This window comes from Cyprinus carpio, chromosome A18 (genome assembly GCF_018340385.1).
Source record: "Cyprinus carpio isolate SPL01 chromosome A18, ASM1834038v1, whole genome shotgun sequence".
NCBI lineage: Eukaryota > Metazoa > Chordata > Actinopteri > Cypriniformes > Cyprinidae > Cyprinus > Cyprinus carpio.
The window spans coordinates 4003366-4017532 of record NC_056589.1 but is presented as its reverse complement, the minus strand read 5'-3'; the positions used below and the strand labels follow the sequence as shown (position 1 = coordinate 4017532).

At 39.7% G+C, this 14167-nt stretch overlaps 1 protein-coding gene across 1 annotated transcript in view; it reads right to left on the bottom strand.

Moving 5' to 3' along the window:
- Positions 1 to 14167, bottom strand: part of reln (reelin) — a 92432-nt gene that overhangs the window by 55007 nt on the left and 23258 nt on the right. Inside the window, 2 exon segments of the mRNA XM_042774805.1 lie at positions 1738 to 1808; positions 10597 to 10713. Of these exon segments, the coding sequence (XP_042630739.1) occupies positions 1738 to 1808; positions 10597 to 10713 (188 nt within the window).

The following is a 14167-nucleotide window of genomic DNA, read 5'->3' as shown; positions in this document are numbered from 1 at the left end:
AGAGACACTTTCATGACTATGGTTTTTTTTTACCACACTAAAGTCCACTTTTTAAAAGTTTTTAAAATTTTAAAAATTACACTTTTAAGAGGGTCAAAATAAGCACTCTGCAGTTCAGCTAACTGTATTTCATACAAATTTTAACAGTATAATTCATTTTCAGTAAGTGTCCAAAAAAACAAAAGTACATTCCATTCATACGTAAGCATATTATTTTATGTCCATAATAAACACTCTTTTTAAAAGGACATTTCTTTTTCACAAGGGCAGACACACAAATCTTCATCAAATCTTCTGAATCAGGATGATGATGCGTCTTTCATCCTGCAGATTATCTAGCTTTGATGTAAACTAAGGTTAATATCTGCTCTCTATAGTGCTGTACAGTGACATACACTACATAGACTAATACTGGTGTATTTTAGTATGACTGAACTCTGCATTGATTTTTCCCTAGTACTGTTGTGTTTTTGCTTTGAATGCTGCAATGTTATTCATCTCAGAGCTGGTTTTGTCTGATTGTTTGTAAATGCCTATGGAGAAGACGGGAAGCTCTCTAGAGGCCACAGCACTGCTGAAATACGCTCTTCACTGGTTGTTCACTGGTTGTAGTCTTGCTAACCCTTAACCTCACATCTGCACACGCCGCTCTCAAACATTATCAGCCAGCCAAATGTCTGCGCCGTCCTCGCTCACTTTCTTAAAGCTTCAGCGGCTCTCAGTCTCAGATCTTCTCTTGTTAATCTGCTCATGTCTCATCACTGACGGAGATTCGCCCCATTTCTCTATTTCACGTCTTCAGTCCTGCTGGGATATTTATAATTCCTTTAACCACTCAAAGCTTTAAGCCCTTCAAACTTGAAATGGATTTCTTTAAGATCTTCATGTGTAAGTGCTAGAAAAACTTTCATGTCCTTATATTGTGTGTTATTCAGTAGAGTGCTTGAAAGGTTGAACGTGTGCATCAGTTGTATTTCCACACACAGATGGAGAGATTTCGGTTTTTTAGTAAGTATTCAGATTTTAGTAAGTATAGTGTAAGTTAGTATAGGTGGACCTTCAGGTGAGCACAACATTCATCCTATTTAACCTTTACTGTTACTGCATTCGGCCCGATCAGACAGAACAGTTTTTTCTAGTGAGAGGTGCCTTTTTTTAAATTGTCTTCTATTGGCAGTGAGTGTTTTGCACGTTGTTTATGCGCCCGGGGCACTTTGCATTTTAGCCGCCTGCTGTGCCTTGTGTTTTTGTAGGAGCGCTCTGAGCACCTGAAGTTGAAAAAAGATCAACAAAAAAAGCGTCCCACATCATTCACATTTTTCTTCCATTGTCCAGTCGAATGAATGGAGAGGTGGGCCTTCTGTTGTGATGAAGGAAGTTTAGAGTAGCTGGAAACGTCTGGAGATGGCAGTGATGGAGGAGGAACTGTCGCAGTTTCTACTAATATGACAGTTTACTTAACAGCAAACCAAAGATTTTAGAGCGCTCACGCTATAATCCTTGATTAGACTGACAGGACAGATGATTCAGTGGTTGCCTAGCGACATAAAAAAACCCACATCGCAATGCTCTTTTCGAAATTAAAAAAGTAAAACCTGAAACACTCATTCTGTCTGATCGGGGCCTAAGAATGCATGTGTGTTCTGGCAGATGATGTGCTGCACCTGGTGTATATTTAGTTTTTCTGTGATTTCTCTAACACCCATCTGAAGCTTACGGATCAGAGATGCTGCTCACCTCCCTGCTCACAGAGCTGCTGCGCCAGAGCGTCCTTGAAGATGATCTGTCCTCGGTGCGTCGCTGTGGCCCTGAGGGACAACAGACAGAGAGGAAGAGAGAAATATTACAGAGCGTCAGCCAGCAGAAGGAGAGGAGAGCAATAACTTGCCCATTACCTAAAAGAAGATGAAGTGTTTCTGCTGGATTGAAGTTCTGGTGGGGGACTGAAATCTGGCTGTAGGTCTTCATGTCAGAGACAGCGATCAGAGGTCAAGAGGTCAGGAGGAGGAGGAGGCTTTATGAGCTGCTAGGACCATCTTTATAGACAGCGGTCTCATTGCATTGCCATAAACAGGGGTGCGGGTCGATTAATACTTACGCCTCAAGACTGACAAAAATATGTTCTAAGAAAGTGTTGCTAACATTCACATTAAGTTATGAAAGCTTTATTTTTGAAATTGGTCGAGTCAGAGACCCTTCATCAGTATGACAAAACATATCTGCCGAAGATTCACATACACTGTCTACACTGAGACTGAAGTCTGCAGTCTGATTACTGGAAGCTTCTAATGAAAGAATGTTTTTGTTAAATATTTCAATTCACTATATTAAAAAAAAATCCTGTACTACACCTCAAACACACACACACACACACACACACACACACACACACACACACACACACACACACACACACACACACACACACACACACACACATCTAAGTAATTGTGTGATGTATGTTTTTGAGATTTTACTGCTCAAAGAAAACGCTTCCTTGAGTCTTTAAGCAAAGTGTGTGAAAAAGGTGTTATAAGCATACGAACCAAAGCACAAATAGAGAATAATAAATCTAATTGATTTTATTCATCACATGGTGGGAAGGTTTTTTTTTTTTTTTTTTTTTTTTTACGTTTACACTCCTAGAGTGAAAAAAAAAATATAAATAAATAAAAAATTCAAAAAAACAAAAAACCTGTAAGCAGAGATATTATTCTGCATTATTAAAGAATGAATCATTTGTAAGCAGAGCATGTGGACATAATTCAGCCATAGTGGAGTGTATTAATAGCAGCTCTATAGACCCGGGTGTCCACACACACACACACACACACACACACACACACACACACACACACACACACACACACACACACACACACACACACAGAGTGTGGGCTTTCACAGCCTCCTCGCTCAACATCTCACCTCATCTCTGATAAAGACCTGCAGCGGCTCCTGCAGTTCAGTCTTCTGTGTTCTGTAACTCTGGCTGTGACCTCAGAGACTCTACAGCGTTCACTGATGGAGGCTTTGTGCTGCTTTCCTTCCCTCTACAGACATGAATAGCTGTTTGCTTTCAGGTCATAGAGCTGCTCAGGTCGTCCTGTAGCTCCATTAACTGCATGTACAGTAAGACTGCTGATGACCTGCTGTCTGCCGCAGAACCTCGTTTTAGACTTTTACATTTCATCATTTCACTGATGCCTTCCTCCATTAATTCACTCCATCACGAGTTCACACTTACATATAATTAGCTGAAGTATGATAATGCGTATTTGGCGTGCTGTCCGGGGAAGGGCTCCGAGCTCGGGAGTGGCCCAAACCTAGAGTACCCCCCCCCCCCCCCCCCCGTATAATTGTAAAATGAACTCGAAGTGAAGAGATGGGGTGGAGGAGGGATGCTGATAAACCGTCAATGGATAGAGGTAAGTCAGCTGTATTTATGCTCCTCCCAAACCTTGTTAATAAAACCATTTATTGTCTATTATTGTAACACAGAGAGTCTTACTGAGAGCAAGAGGATCATGCTGCTTTAATTAACAGAAAAAAAGTTCTAAATACTAAAATCCAAGAACAAAACCTGATAAAAACCAAGGCAAATGTGAGGGCTAAAATACAGGAGGGCAAATGGAACAAAGCCAGAGACAAATCAACAGAGGCTGTGTCTGAAATCTAAGACAGCTGCCTTCAGGGTCTGCTTTATGACGATCCTCCTCATAATACTGCTTTCAGACTTTATCACAGCCTTATGTCTAATGATTGAGAGCAAGTTCATAAAAGCTTTAGCTTCCTGACTGCAATGCTGGTGATTCCACTTCGAGCATGAAGTGTTGAAAACATAATTACATATTAGGTAGATTTAAGTAGATGTGCTTCTTTCAACTGAAACAGATGATGGCATCTTAATAGACAGCAGTTTTGGGGATTCTGGATGTTTTTCTGCATCCATACTAACTGTGAAGACAGGTTTTCCAACCCTAGTATAGATGATGTCTCATCTTTTGTTTTACATTTTTCGACTTAAGACACATTTTTCCTCTCTTGCCTTTCTGAGCTTTTAATTGAATGTGAAACTGTTATAATTGGCGATATTAAAATTGTATTATTATTATTGTTGTTATTTTAAATTTTACTTTACTTTTGAATGTGCTGTATTTTATTATTGTTTTAGTGTAATGCTGAATTTTAAATGTACTCTATAAATAAAACTTACTTAATTCTTAGATGTGCTCAATAAATGCAATTAGTGTAATAACACTCTATAGGGCTGATAGCACTGAAACTGATATCAACAAAATCCATCTCTCCTGTAAAACTTATTATTGGCCTGAATAATTTAAATATATGCATTTATATAAAATAGAAAAAAAATATGTAAAATTAGTTTGATTTAGGGGTGGCAGAAGGGATGGTTCACCCACGGCGCCACTGCCACCAAACATATTAATACACATTCATAAACTAACTCAAAGCAGGTTAATAAATTCTAAACAGTGTCCTGAGTTTAGAACTAACCTAAACCAAACCCTAGAACAAGCTAATCAGCAGGTGCAAATCACTTAAACTCTAAATAGGAATATGAAGCTTATACATATTACACTATTTTAATTTACTATGAAATATTGCTTGTTTAAGAAAGCACATTTTGGCATGAGGTCAGCAGAAGGAGTTTTGCTGGACTGTTGTTTCAGATTCAGTCTCTGACACCGAAAGCATTTATGGCTGTGAGGCATTTATGCTTCTGCTCTCATGAATAACCAAAAAAACATCTCATGAATAAATAACAAACTGCAAAAGGGAGAGATGTTGGGGGGGACAGCAAAAACAACAAAATCACATTCATCTTTCAGGGCTTGGTAAAGACAAATTTGGAAATGGGATTTATGAATAAAACATCGAGCATAATGAAGAGCAGGAGGTTACGTTGGAGCACAGCACTTCAATATTTATGAAACGAGTCCCAGACGGCTTGTTCGCTAATATGGCAACGTTAGAGGAAAAACACGCAGTAATGTGCTTCATTTAATATGTTTAATGCTCTTACTCACACAAAGTCTGGTGTCAAGGAAGATAAAAATATGTGTAGTTATTTTCATACATGTTTGGTCTGGCATAACACATTTAAAACAACCTTGCTTACTGTATTGTAAGCAGCTTTCACTGTGAAACACTGTGAAACTCTGGAGATGAATGTTTAACACAGCTTTTGAAGTGTGTTCAAGGTTTGAGGTATGGACATTATTTCTTACTGTGATCGTTCAAATTTCATTTGACTTTGGCTTCAAAAGACACTTAACTTCGTGTACAGAACTGACAACCAGCCACGAGGACATCTGACTGATCTGATGTGTTAGTTTAATACGTCCTGCTGTATATCTGATTAGAGTGGACGAGCGGGCGAGTATCTGGGTTCAGTACGTGTGTTTCTCTCACAGATGGCCAGCTGGTGAGCTCTGAGGACATCATGCTTCAGTGAAGAAGAAGGTGTAGAGACAGAGAGACAAGACTCTCCAGCACACGTCAGAATCACTCAGTCCAGACAAAATGTGTATCTTTGTGAACTTTGAACAACACACATACAAACCTGTGAATAGCTGTATATCTGTACATTCAGACAATCTGTCTATTCTATATTCTCTCCATATTTGCACTGCTGTATTGTATTATATTTACTTTCTTTGTCTTGTTTTAATGCTATTATTATTATTATTATATTCTTGCGTGTGTGTGAACAGACTCTTTCTGATCCTGATTAATACATCCCATTAAAATCACATGACATTTATGCATATGACACCCATGCTCCTTACATCACATGCCATTTATGCATGTGCATCTTAAGTGACTTTCATCAGAAAACATTGGATCAGTTCATGCGTTCCCTGGATAGTGAACCCAGGACACTGGCGTTGTTAGTGTCATGATCTACTGTTCAAACTACAGGAATGCTAATGACCTCATGATTAATAAATGAACACTGCGTGACATGCAAACATGTGTATGAAGCGCTGAAGACCTGTGGCACATCAGAGAGGATCAGCGATTCACTCGAACAATTACACAGACTAGACTGACTGCGTCAGGTCTGCTTTGACTAGTCATGATGGCAAAGCAAAAGAGAAGTCAAAGCAAAAGAGAAGAACAACGAGATAAAGGTGCACTTTATCCACCTCTCTAGTGGTACATCAACTGTGAAATAACATTTTTTTTTATTCCATTATTATTGCTTACATGTATAAAATGCTGTACATTATAAAGCATATGTGCCCATTTACACAGTCTTACGTATGTTTTAAAGCTGTTGCCAGATATTTTAATCAAATCAAAACATCAAAATAAGTCAAAAAAAACAAAAAAATTAATTTAATCAAATCAAAAAATCAATAAAAGAAAATTACAAAAAAAAAAAACATAATCAAACGCATTAAAATCATAATTCACAAAGAAGATGCTGCACAACAGAACTTAACAGATTAAAATGGATAAAAAATACATTGGTTGTCTGATTGTTATGCTGGGACACAGACGAGGTCAGACGGATCCAAATGAGAAGTTATTTGACAAAACAAGAAATCAAACACGGGTGAATAACACAGAAACACAGAGCAAGAGCAGGAGCTAAATATATATATACATTTACATTCAGTGTGTGTTTGACGGTAGTTTTTCTCCAAGTAAACACTGTCAAGCTGCTGCAGTGACTCTGGAGATAAAGTTCATGTCACTGAAACAATGCAAGCTTCATGTGTTTAACTACACACAACTACACACAGAGACACACGCAGCCTGTAGACTATTAGAGACACGCACTGACTGCTGCTGTCACATTTACTTCTGCTGTTAGATTCAAGTCAAAATGACCAGAGCTTATCATCGCCATCTCAAGATGATTTCATTTATCACCCAGCCCTAAATCTATTCCATATTCACTGTTACAGGCATAAATAAGTGACAGCATTTCAGTCAGCACTGCTAGAAGCTTCTGACACACACAGACACACACACACACACACACACACACACACACACACACACACACACACACACACAAACACACACAAACACACACAAATACACACACACACACACACACACATACACACACACACACACACACACACACAGGCATAAATAAGTGACAGCATTTCAGTCAGCACTGCTAGAAGCTTCTGGAAACGGGTTGTTATGTTGATTAGAGTTCTCATGTGAACACACATTGCTGTCCTCACAAACGGACCACACAGCACCCGTGTGACAGCTGACCCCACCCCAGTCCCTCAGTGACAGCGGCCCGTCACACGCGTGTGGATCACAAACACGCTTCTGCTGCTGAGAGCTCAAACTCAGCCTCTAACAGCACAACATCGCACTGCTCTCTAATCAAGATTAATAACAGGAATTACACCCAGTGTCCCGCCTGTTCCACACTCATTTTGCACATTTGGATTTAGCCTTTAAAATAATGCTTTAATTGGCTGATTGATCTCTCTTGTTGAGCGCCAGCTGCGACGGCTGACGAGTAATCAATCAGCATGAGGCAAAACAATATTTAGCCTGCATTTCTCTCCTCTTATCTTATTTTGTCTGAAAGACGTGAGAGTCTAACCGCCTGCGTTGATCAAATTACGGCGTGTTGTGGAATGAATAGAGAGCGAGGAAGCGTTTGTTGTCGAGAGCGCTCCCTCGGCGCATGCAGATTTAATGAGCGTTTAGAGGAGGCTTCCAGGGAGCTGTTGGCAAATTACCTGCTCATTATACCGGGTCACTGCAAGTCATTTAAGTAAAGGTGAAAATGAAATGACCTTGACAACAGTTAAGAGCTAATTACAAACAAGAGCATTAAGGCAGTCTGACATCATCTGGGGTCTGAAGGGACTGTAGAGTGTGACTGTGATCTCAGTCTCTACAGATAACATGAGGTTCAGTGCTTTATTCTGGACACAGAGTTCATTCAGCAGATCTGCTCAGATCTGAGGTCAAGCACACACAGCTCATCATTAGCTCCTCCTGACCGCATCATCGATTGTCCCAACATCTCGTATAACTGGACACTGAAGAGGCATCCAGATCCTTAATGCGTCAATCAACCAAATATATACACACAACTCTTGTGAAAAAAACAAAAACAAGTACACTTTAAAAAATGTGCTAAGTGTTACAGAAATAAAGTGAAATTTTATATGTAATTTCATAATTGCTTTTATTGTCTTTCTGTTATGGTTAAGGTTACTGCTGTACTGAGAAGCATTTATGGTAAAATATGTAATTTCTATTTAAACTTGACTTCCATGTATTTAAATATCTTTCTATTTACACATTTGCAATTTAGTACATTTAAAATATATTAACATGAAATTCAATACTGAAGAACTTATAATTTAAAAATATTATCAACAAGTACTTTAACTTTAGTATGTTAGTCGACACATCAAAATAAGTGTACTTCTTTAAAGAATGACAAAAGATTATTAAAACATAAAGATTTACATTGTACTTTAAAACAAAATGGTTAATTCTGACCTTATTAAAAAGTTAGAAACAGTCATAAAAATGTCTCACTTTAATACACTTAAGTTGTCTATTATTTCATTAATATTCCAGGTAGTTAATATGATATCATCTGTGAGAACAGTATTTGGCATTACTTATACATACTTCCTTTTACACAAAGGACTACATACCATCTGTATATCATTTAGGGGATATTTCTGTATTGTGCAGGTAATGCCACAGTTTCTGTCTGTGAATTTCACAGGTTACGGCTGACAGTTAAATAAATGTTCACTGGATGTCGAGCTTGCTGTGTTTGAGCTTCCACATTTAAACAATGGAAACTCTCTTTGCGTCGTTCGTTTGTTCAAACTGTCCTCCTCCATCTCTCTGTCATTCTTCACTTCTTCAGCTGGTCATTTTATCGCCTCAGTTCACTCACATTACATCTGGCATTGGTTTGTTTAGCCAAAGACATTATATATGATTGACTCTTTCCAGGAAAAGGAAAATAACAATAAGCACACAGAACATTGCTGTTGTGTATGTTCCAGAAACACAGGCTGCCCTGAACAGATGGTCCATCACAAACAGCCCGGACTCCATTCCACCACAATTAATCGTAATAACAGAAATGCCTAAACACTCCTCGCCTCGCTTTTTTCCCATCATGCTTTCATGGCAGGGTTATGAATGGAGGCTGAACACTCGGCCTTGAACGCTCAGAAATGCTGCTCTCTGTTCGCCCGACATAAACTCTCAAAGTGACAAACGGCAGGACGACACGGACACACGCGTGTGCACAGGACCGACACACGCAAGGCTCTTCTGACCTGCGGCCTCGCCATCAGAGATTTGTTATCGGCACACCTGACAAAGACGGGAAAACCGTGAAGTGTGCCAGCGTACGACCACATCATGAATCCTGAAAATCGGCTCTTAAATGAGGGTTTGGCTCTGACAGAAGAGCAGCGTAATGGACACGGCGGACGATCGGAGGCGCTGTCTCCATCTGTGTGCTTGTTCTCTGAGCTATAGTAAACTGCAAACATACATCTCACCGCTATTAGCAATAATTGTTCGCCTCTATATGAGCTGGCAAATCGACATATTTACCCTTGAGATCAGAGTGTAATATATGTGTGTATCTGCACAAACTGACAAGAAGCATTGAGTGCTTTACTTTGCCTTTGTGTGGAGTTTAAAGCACAAAATAAGACATCTCTGAGCAGTCTGTCATTATACTGAGAGCACTAATTCCTGCACATATTCTTTCGTATTCAAGTGTGTTGAGAGAAAGAACAGGGATCATGCAGGGCAGCAGGTTCAATCCTGCCAATTTCTTGAGGAAATCTTATTAAAGCCAAAATGCATTGAAGATATTTTGTTACTATCCAACAGATTTTAAATAAAAAGTAGCATCCCAATTGTCTACAGGCATATAAACATATACAGTATTCTGACAATGTTGGAATTTCATTTAAATAAATGCAGTTTTGAAAGGCTACTTATAATATGTAAATATACATGTAATGGCAATGATTGTTTAAAACAACAAAACAGATAAAATGTTAATGGCGGCTTCACTAGGAAACTCAGGCATCAAAATGATCTCAACGTTTCCCAGTCATAAATATAACTTAAGAGGCAGTTCATGTCCAATTTCTGACTAGGAAACTGATAATTCTGATAGCATGTGAAGGCAGCATGAGTATTCACACCTGACCTCATTCTTGATTCTGTGCTGAGAATCGAAAGAGTGACATCTAGATGTGTGGAGGAAAAGCTCTTCTCGGCAGGTCTGCATTTCTCAGATTAGAACATGATTTTTCTGAGAAACAGGGTCTGGCCTTCTGCTGATTTGAAACCTCATGCATGTTTATTGCAAACCTACATCAGAGAAGGGTTTGGTTTCGGGAAGCGTGGCATGTTTTATGCAAACACAACAATCTCTCAGGTGAGCCTCAGGATTCACTCACTCATGAAGAATCTGCCTCATGATGTCAGATTTTTGTAATGTTTTTTTTTCCCCCAGAGATTCCTCATGCCTGAAATAGAGCGGTGTGGTATGCATGAGCTGTGGGTGTTGGATGCGTGACTCACATGAAGTTGACGCAGCCGGTGCCGGGCGGAGGAGCGATCCAGATGAAGCTGAGGCTGGTGGAGGGCAGGTGACTGACGTGAGACGCCACCACACTGCACACAAACCGAACCCCCAACCTTACATCACACATCACAAATAAAAAAAAAAAAAAAACAAAAAAAATTAACAATATCTGACGTGAGCTCATCGTTAGTGAGACAAAACCTCAACACAATGCAAGGGGTTTGCCTGCAACATGGAAACAATATTTTTTTTTTTTTTTTTTTTTTTTTCATATCCAGTTATTGTCCAGATGGGTTTTTGAATGTCTGAACAGCAAAAAACACATGAAATCGGATTTTTTCCCCCCAAATATGATTCAAGTGGAGGTGATTTTTACAGATGTAGCTCTGGCTGCTCAAACTGGATTTCAACAAGACAAGACACACAACAATAATGTCAAAGCTGTTGACGGAAAGTATTCATACAGTATTCAAACGAAGCTGAAGCCTTCTGTGATTATAACAATATTTAAATTTCCGATTTCAGACGCTTTATTTGTCCCATGGGGCAATTCACAAGGCCACGTAGAGTAACATAAACAATATACATGAGAGACATCACACATAATGTTCACAATGTAAGTTTCAAATATATTCTGCTACAGGCAGATGCCTAAAACTAAAAAGTCCAAACCATGTCTGAATAAAATCTAATTATATAGCAGTCTCCTCCGTTTCTGAGTTTTCCTTGTGCACCGTGACTCGACAGGGTGCTTCAATTCAAGTTTATTTGTATAGCGCTTTTTACGATACAAATCATTGCAAAGCAACTTTACAGAAAATTAAGTTTCTACAATATTTAGTGGCGCTTCTTTGGAGTGATGCACCTCCAGTTTTCCTGCATCTGTTTTGAAAGCCTCGTCACATACATAGATACGCCTGCGTCGTTACCGATGCAACCCATGCAGAAAGACTGGTCATGTCTGAACACACAAACCAGATTTGAACACTTGAATAGTGCAGACAGTCTGCCTAAAAAGATCTGATCTGAGAAAAAATATGATTTGCCTGCAGTCTGAACGTGTTTCACTCCTAAGAAAGTCAATCACAAATTCATACTGCCTATGCCTTTGTATTCTACTTTAAGTAATGGGGTTGTTAATTCATTGTTATTGATTATTAATTAGTTTATTCTGCAATTTAAACTGGATTGCAACACCCAAAAAATGACATACGGCAGCTTCAAATTATGTGCAGATAAATAATAAATGTTACAGCATTATTGAATGGTCACATTCTAGCAAATCACTGCCCCATTAATACTCATTATTCAGTCAAAATTGTACTTCTAATTTTTGTTGGTTTAAGGCATGATAGACAGACTACAGAGAATCGACAGGGAATGTTTGTGGCCAATTATAGCTGCCAAAATGTCACAATTCACAAGTTGTACAAAACACCCTCAATTAAATAACATTAAAAACCAAGCAATACTGCCATCCTGAAGAAGTTTGTATTTCTCCAGTTCTTCATGTTTAGTGAGGATGGATGTGCTGATCTCATGTCAGTGTTAACAGGCCTCCAGTGGGCTGATATCATCACTCACTGTTTCCAATTCATTTATGATGTCCAGAGTAAACTTCTCTCACAGGACCGAAATAATGGCACCAGTCAAAGCCTTAAACAATGTGTGCATTTCCTTTCACATGCAGATAGAAAACTAGAGAGCCGTCGGCCGTGATTAATGGCAGTCGAGCGACCTGCGATCTCCCACGGCCACCCACACTCGAGCTGAATAAAGTCCTCTGCCCTCTCTTCACGCACGCTCACGTGCACACACACACACACACACACACACACACACACTTATATACTTTCCACTGCATTCGATAGCCTTGTCTGAGGTTTTCACTCCAAATGGCCTCTAAAATGAGAGGAAGATGATTTGGCGCACAACAGATGGGCACGGGGTGGCACAGACTGGCACGCATGATGCTCACTGCTGCTCATTAAAATGCAGATTCATAATTTCAACTCAACACATATCAGTAGAATAAAGCACAATCTGACTCATTACTGTTAAAGGGATAGTTCACCCAAAAATGAAAATTACTCACCCTCATGTCGTTTCAAATCCAAAACATCTTAATTTGTGTTCTGAAGATGAACGAAGGTCTTACGGGTTTGGAGTGACATGAAGGCGAGTAATTAATGACAGAACTTTCATTTTGGGGTGAACTATCCCTTTAACCTCAGTGTTGCCATTTATCAGGTCAAATCTTGGTTTGGCGACATGCACAGAATCACTGACAAATGTTTTAAATATGTGAAAATTAAATGCTTTTATGTGAACGTGCACCGATTTCCAAATGGAAAGTGTTTGTTCCTATCAGTAATTAAATACATTATTTAGTGTTTTCAATAGAAGTGTTGACACACTGAAGGTTTGTAGGATGTTTGCTCATCTATCAAGTGTCACTTCAAGTAAAGAGGCTTTCTTCTCTCCATCCTGAAACCTCCTGCGCCACCCATGCGGCCTTGTCTCTGTCTCTCTGAATCTCAGCGTATAGCTTCCACTCGCTCAGAGCCGGCTCGTCATCCATCATGCGACAGCAGGGTATGAATATTTATTAATCAAACATACAGTATGTGAACGGGCGGGTTAGTGAGATCTAGATGCCTTCTCAGGCCTTCCTAGAAAGACATACGTAGAACATGACATCGTTGATATAGTGTTGCGTTATATGGAATCACTGGCCAAAAGTCACTTTGTTCCCCTGAGAAACTGACCCGGGGTCAGAAACTGGAGGTCCAGAAGCTTCTCGATCACTTGGCAACCCTTCCCTGCTTTACCATTGGTCCATTTCATAATCTGCCAATCATCCCGCACTGCCATTGTCATGCCGATGACAGAAGTCCTCTTTGTGTTGCCAGGAAGAAGCTGTGTGCCCGACTCAGAGAAGCAGGAGCCCGGGGCCGCCGGAGTGGGGGCCGACACAATGCAGAGAGGATTATTGGCCAGAAGACAATTCAGCCACCTGGGAGATTCTGTGTGTGTGTGTGTGTGTGTGTGTGTGTGAGTGTTTGTGTGTCTATAATCACCAATCATATTTATTCACTGCACCATACATGCACTGAACTACAGCTGAGGCCCTTTGCACTGCAGTTGTTTTGCTCTTGATCTTTTCACTTTCTGAATGTTGAACTGTGGACTTGGATCTGCTCCAGCCGCCCAGTGAGCCGTGATACTATAGAAAAACAGTAGAAACTAGTGAAGGGTTTTCTGTGTTGGACTGGCCATCTGGAGCAGATCCCAGTGAATCTGAAAAAAAAAAATAATAATAATCTACAGCATCAGCATTCTGTCTGATACAGTGTTCGTCTCTAATGTGTCTCTGAAATCATTAGTTATTGTTATCATTACTATTACCACACACAAACATCTACTGCAGCCGTGAGGTGACCTATGACCCCTAACTTTGACCCCAACCGGTGGTGGGTCAATCATGATTTGTCTTTGCAGCAAAAATGATGTTGTGAAACATGTGGATCAATAGTTCATTATAAAGCAGTTAATTCGGGTCATTTG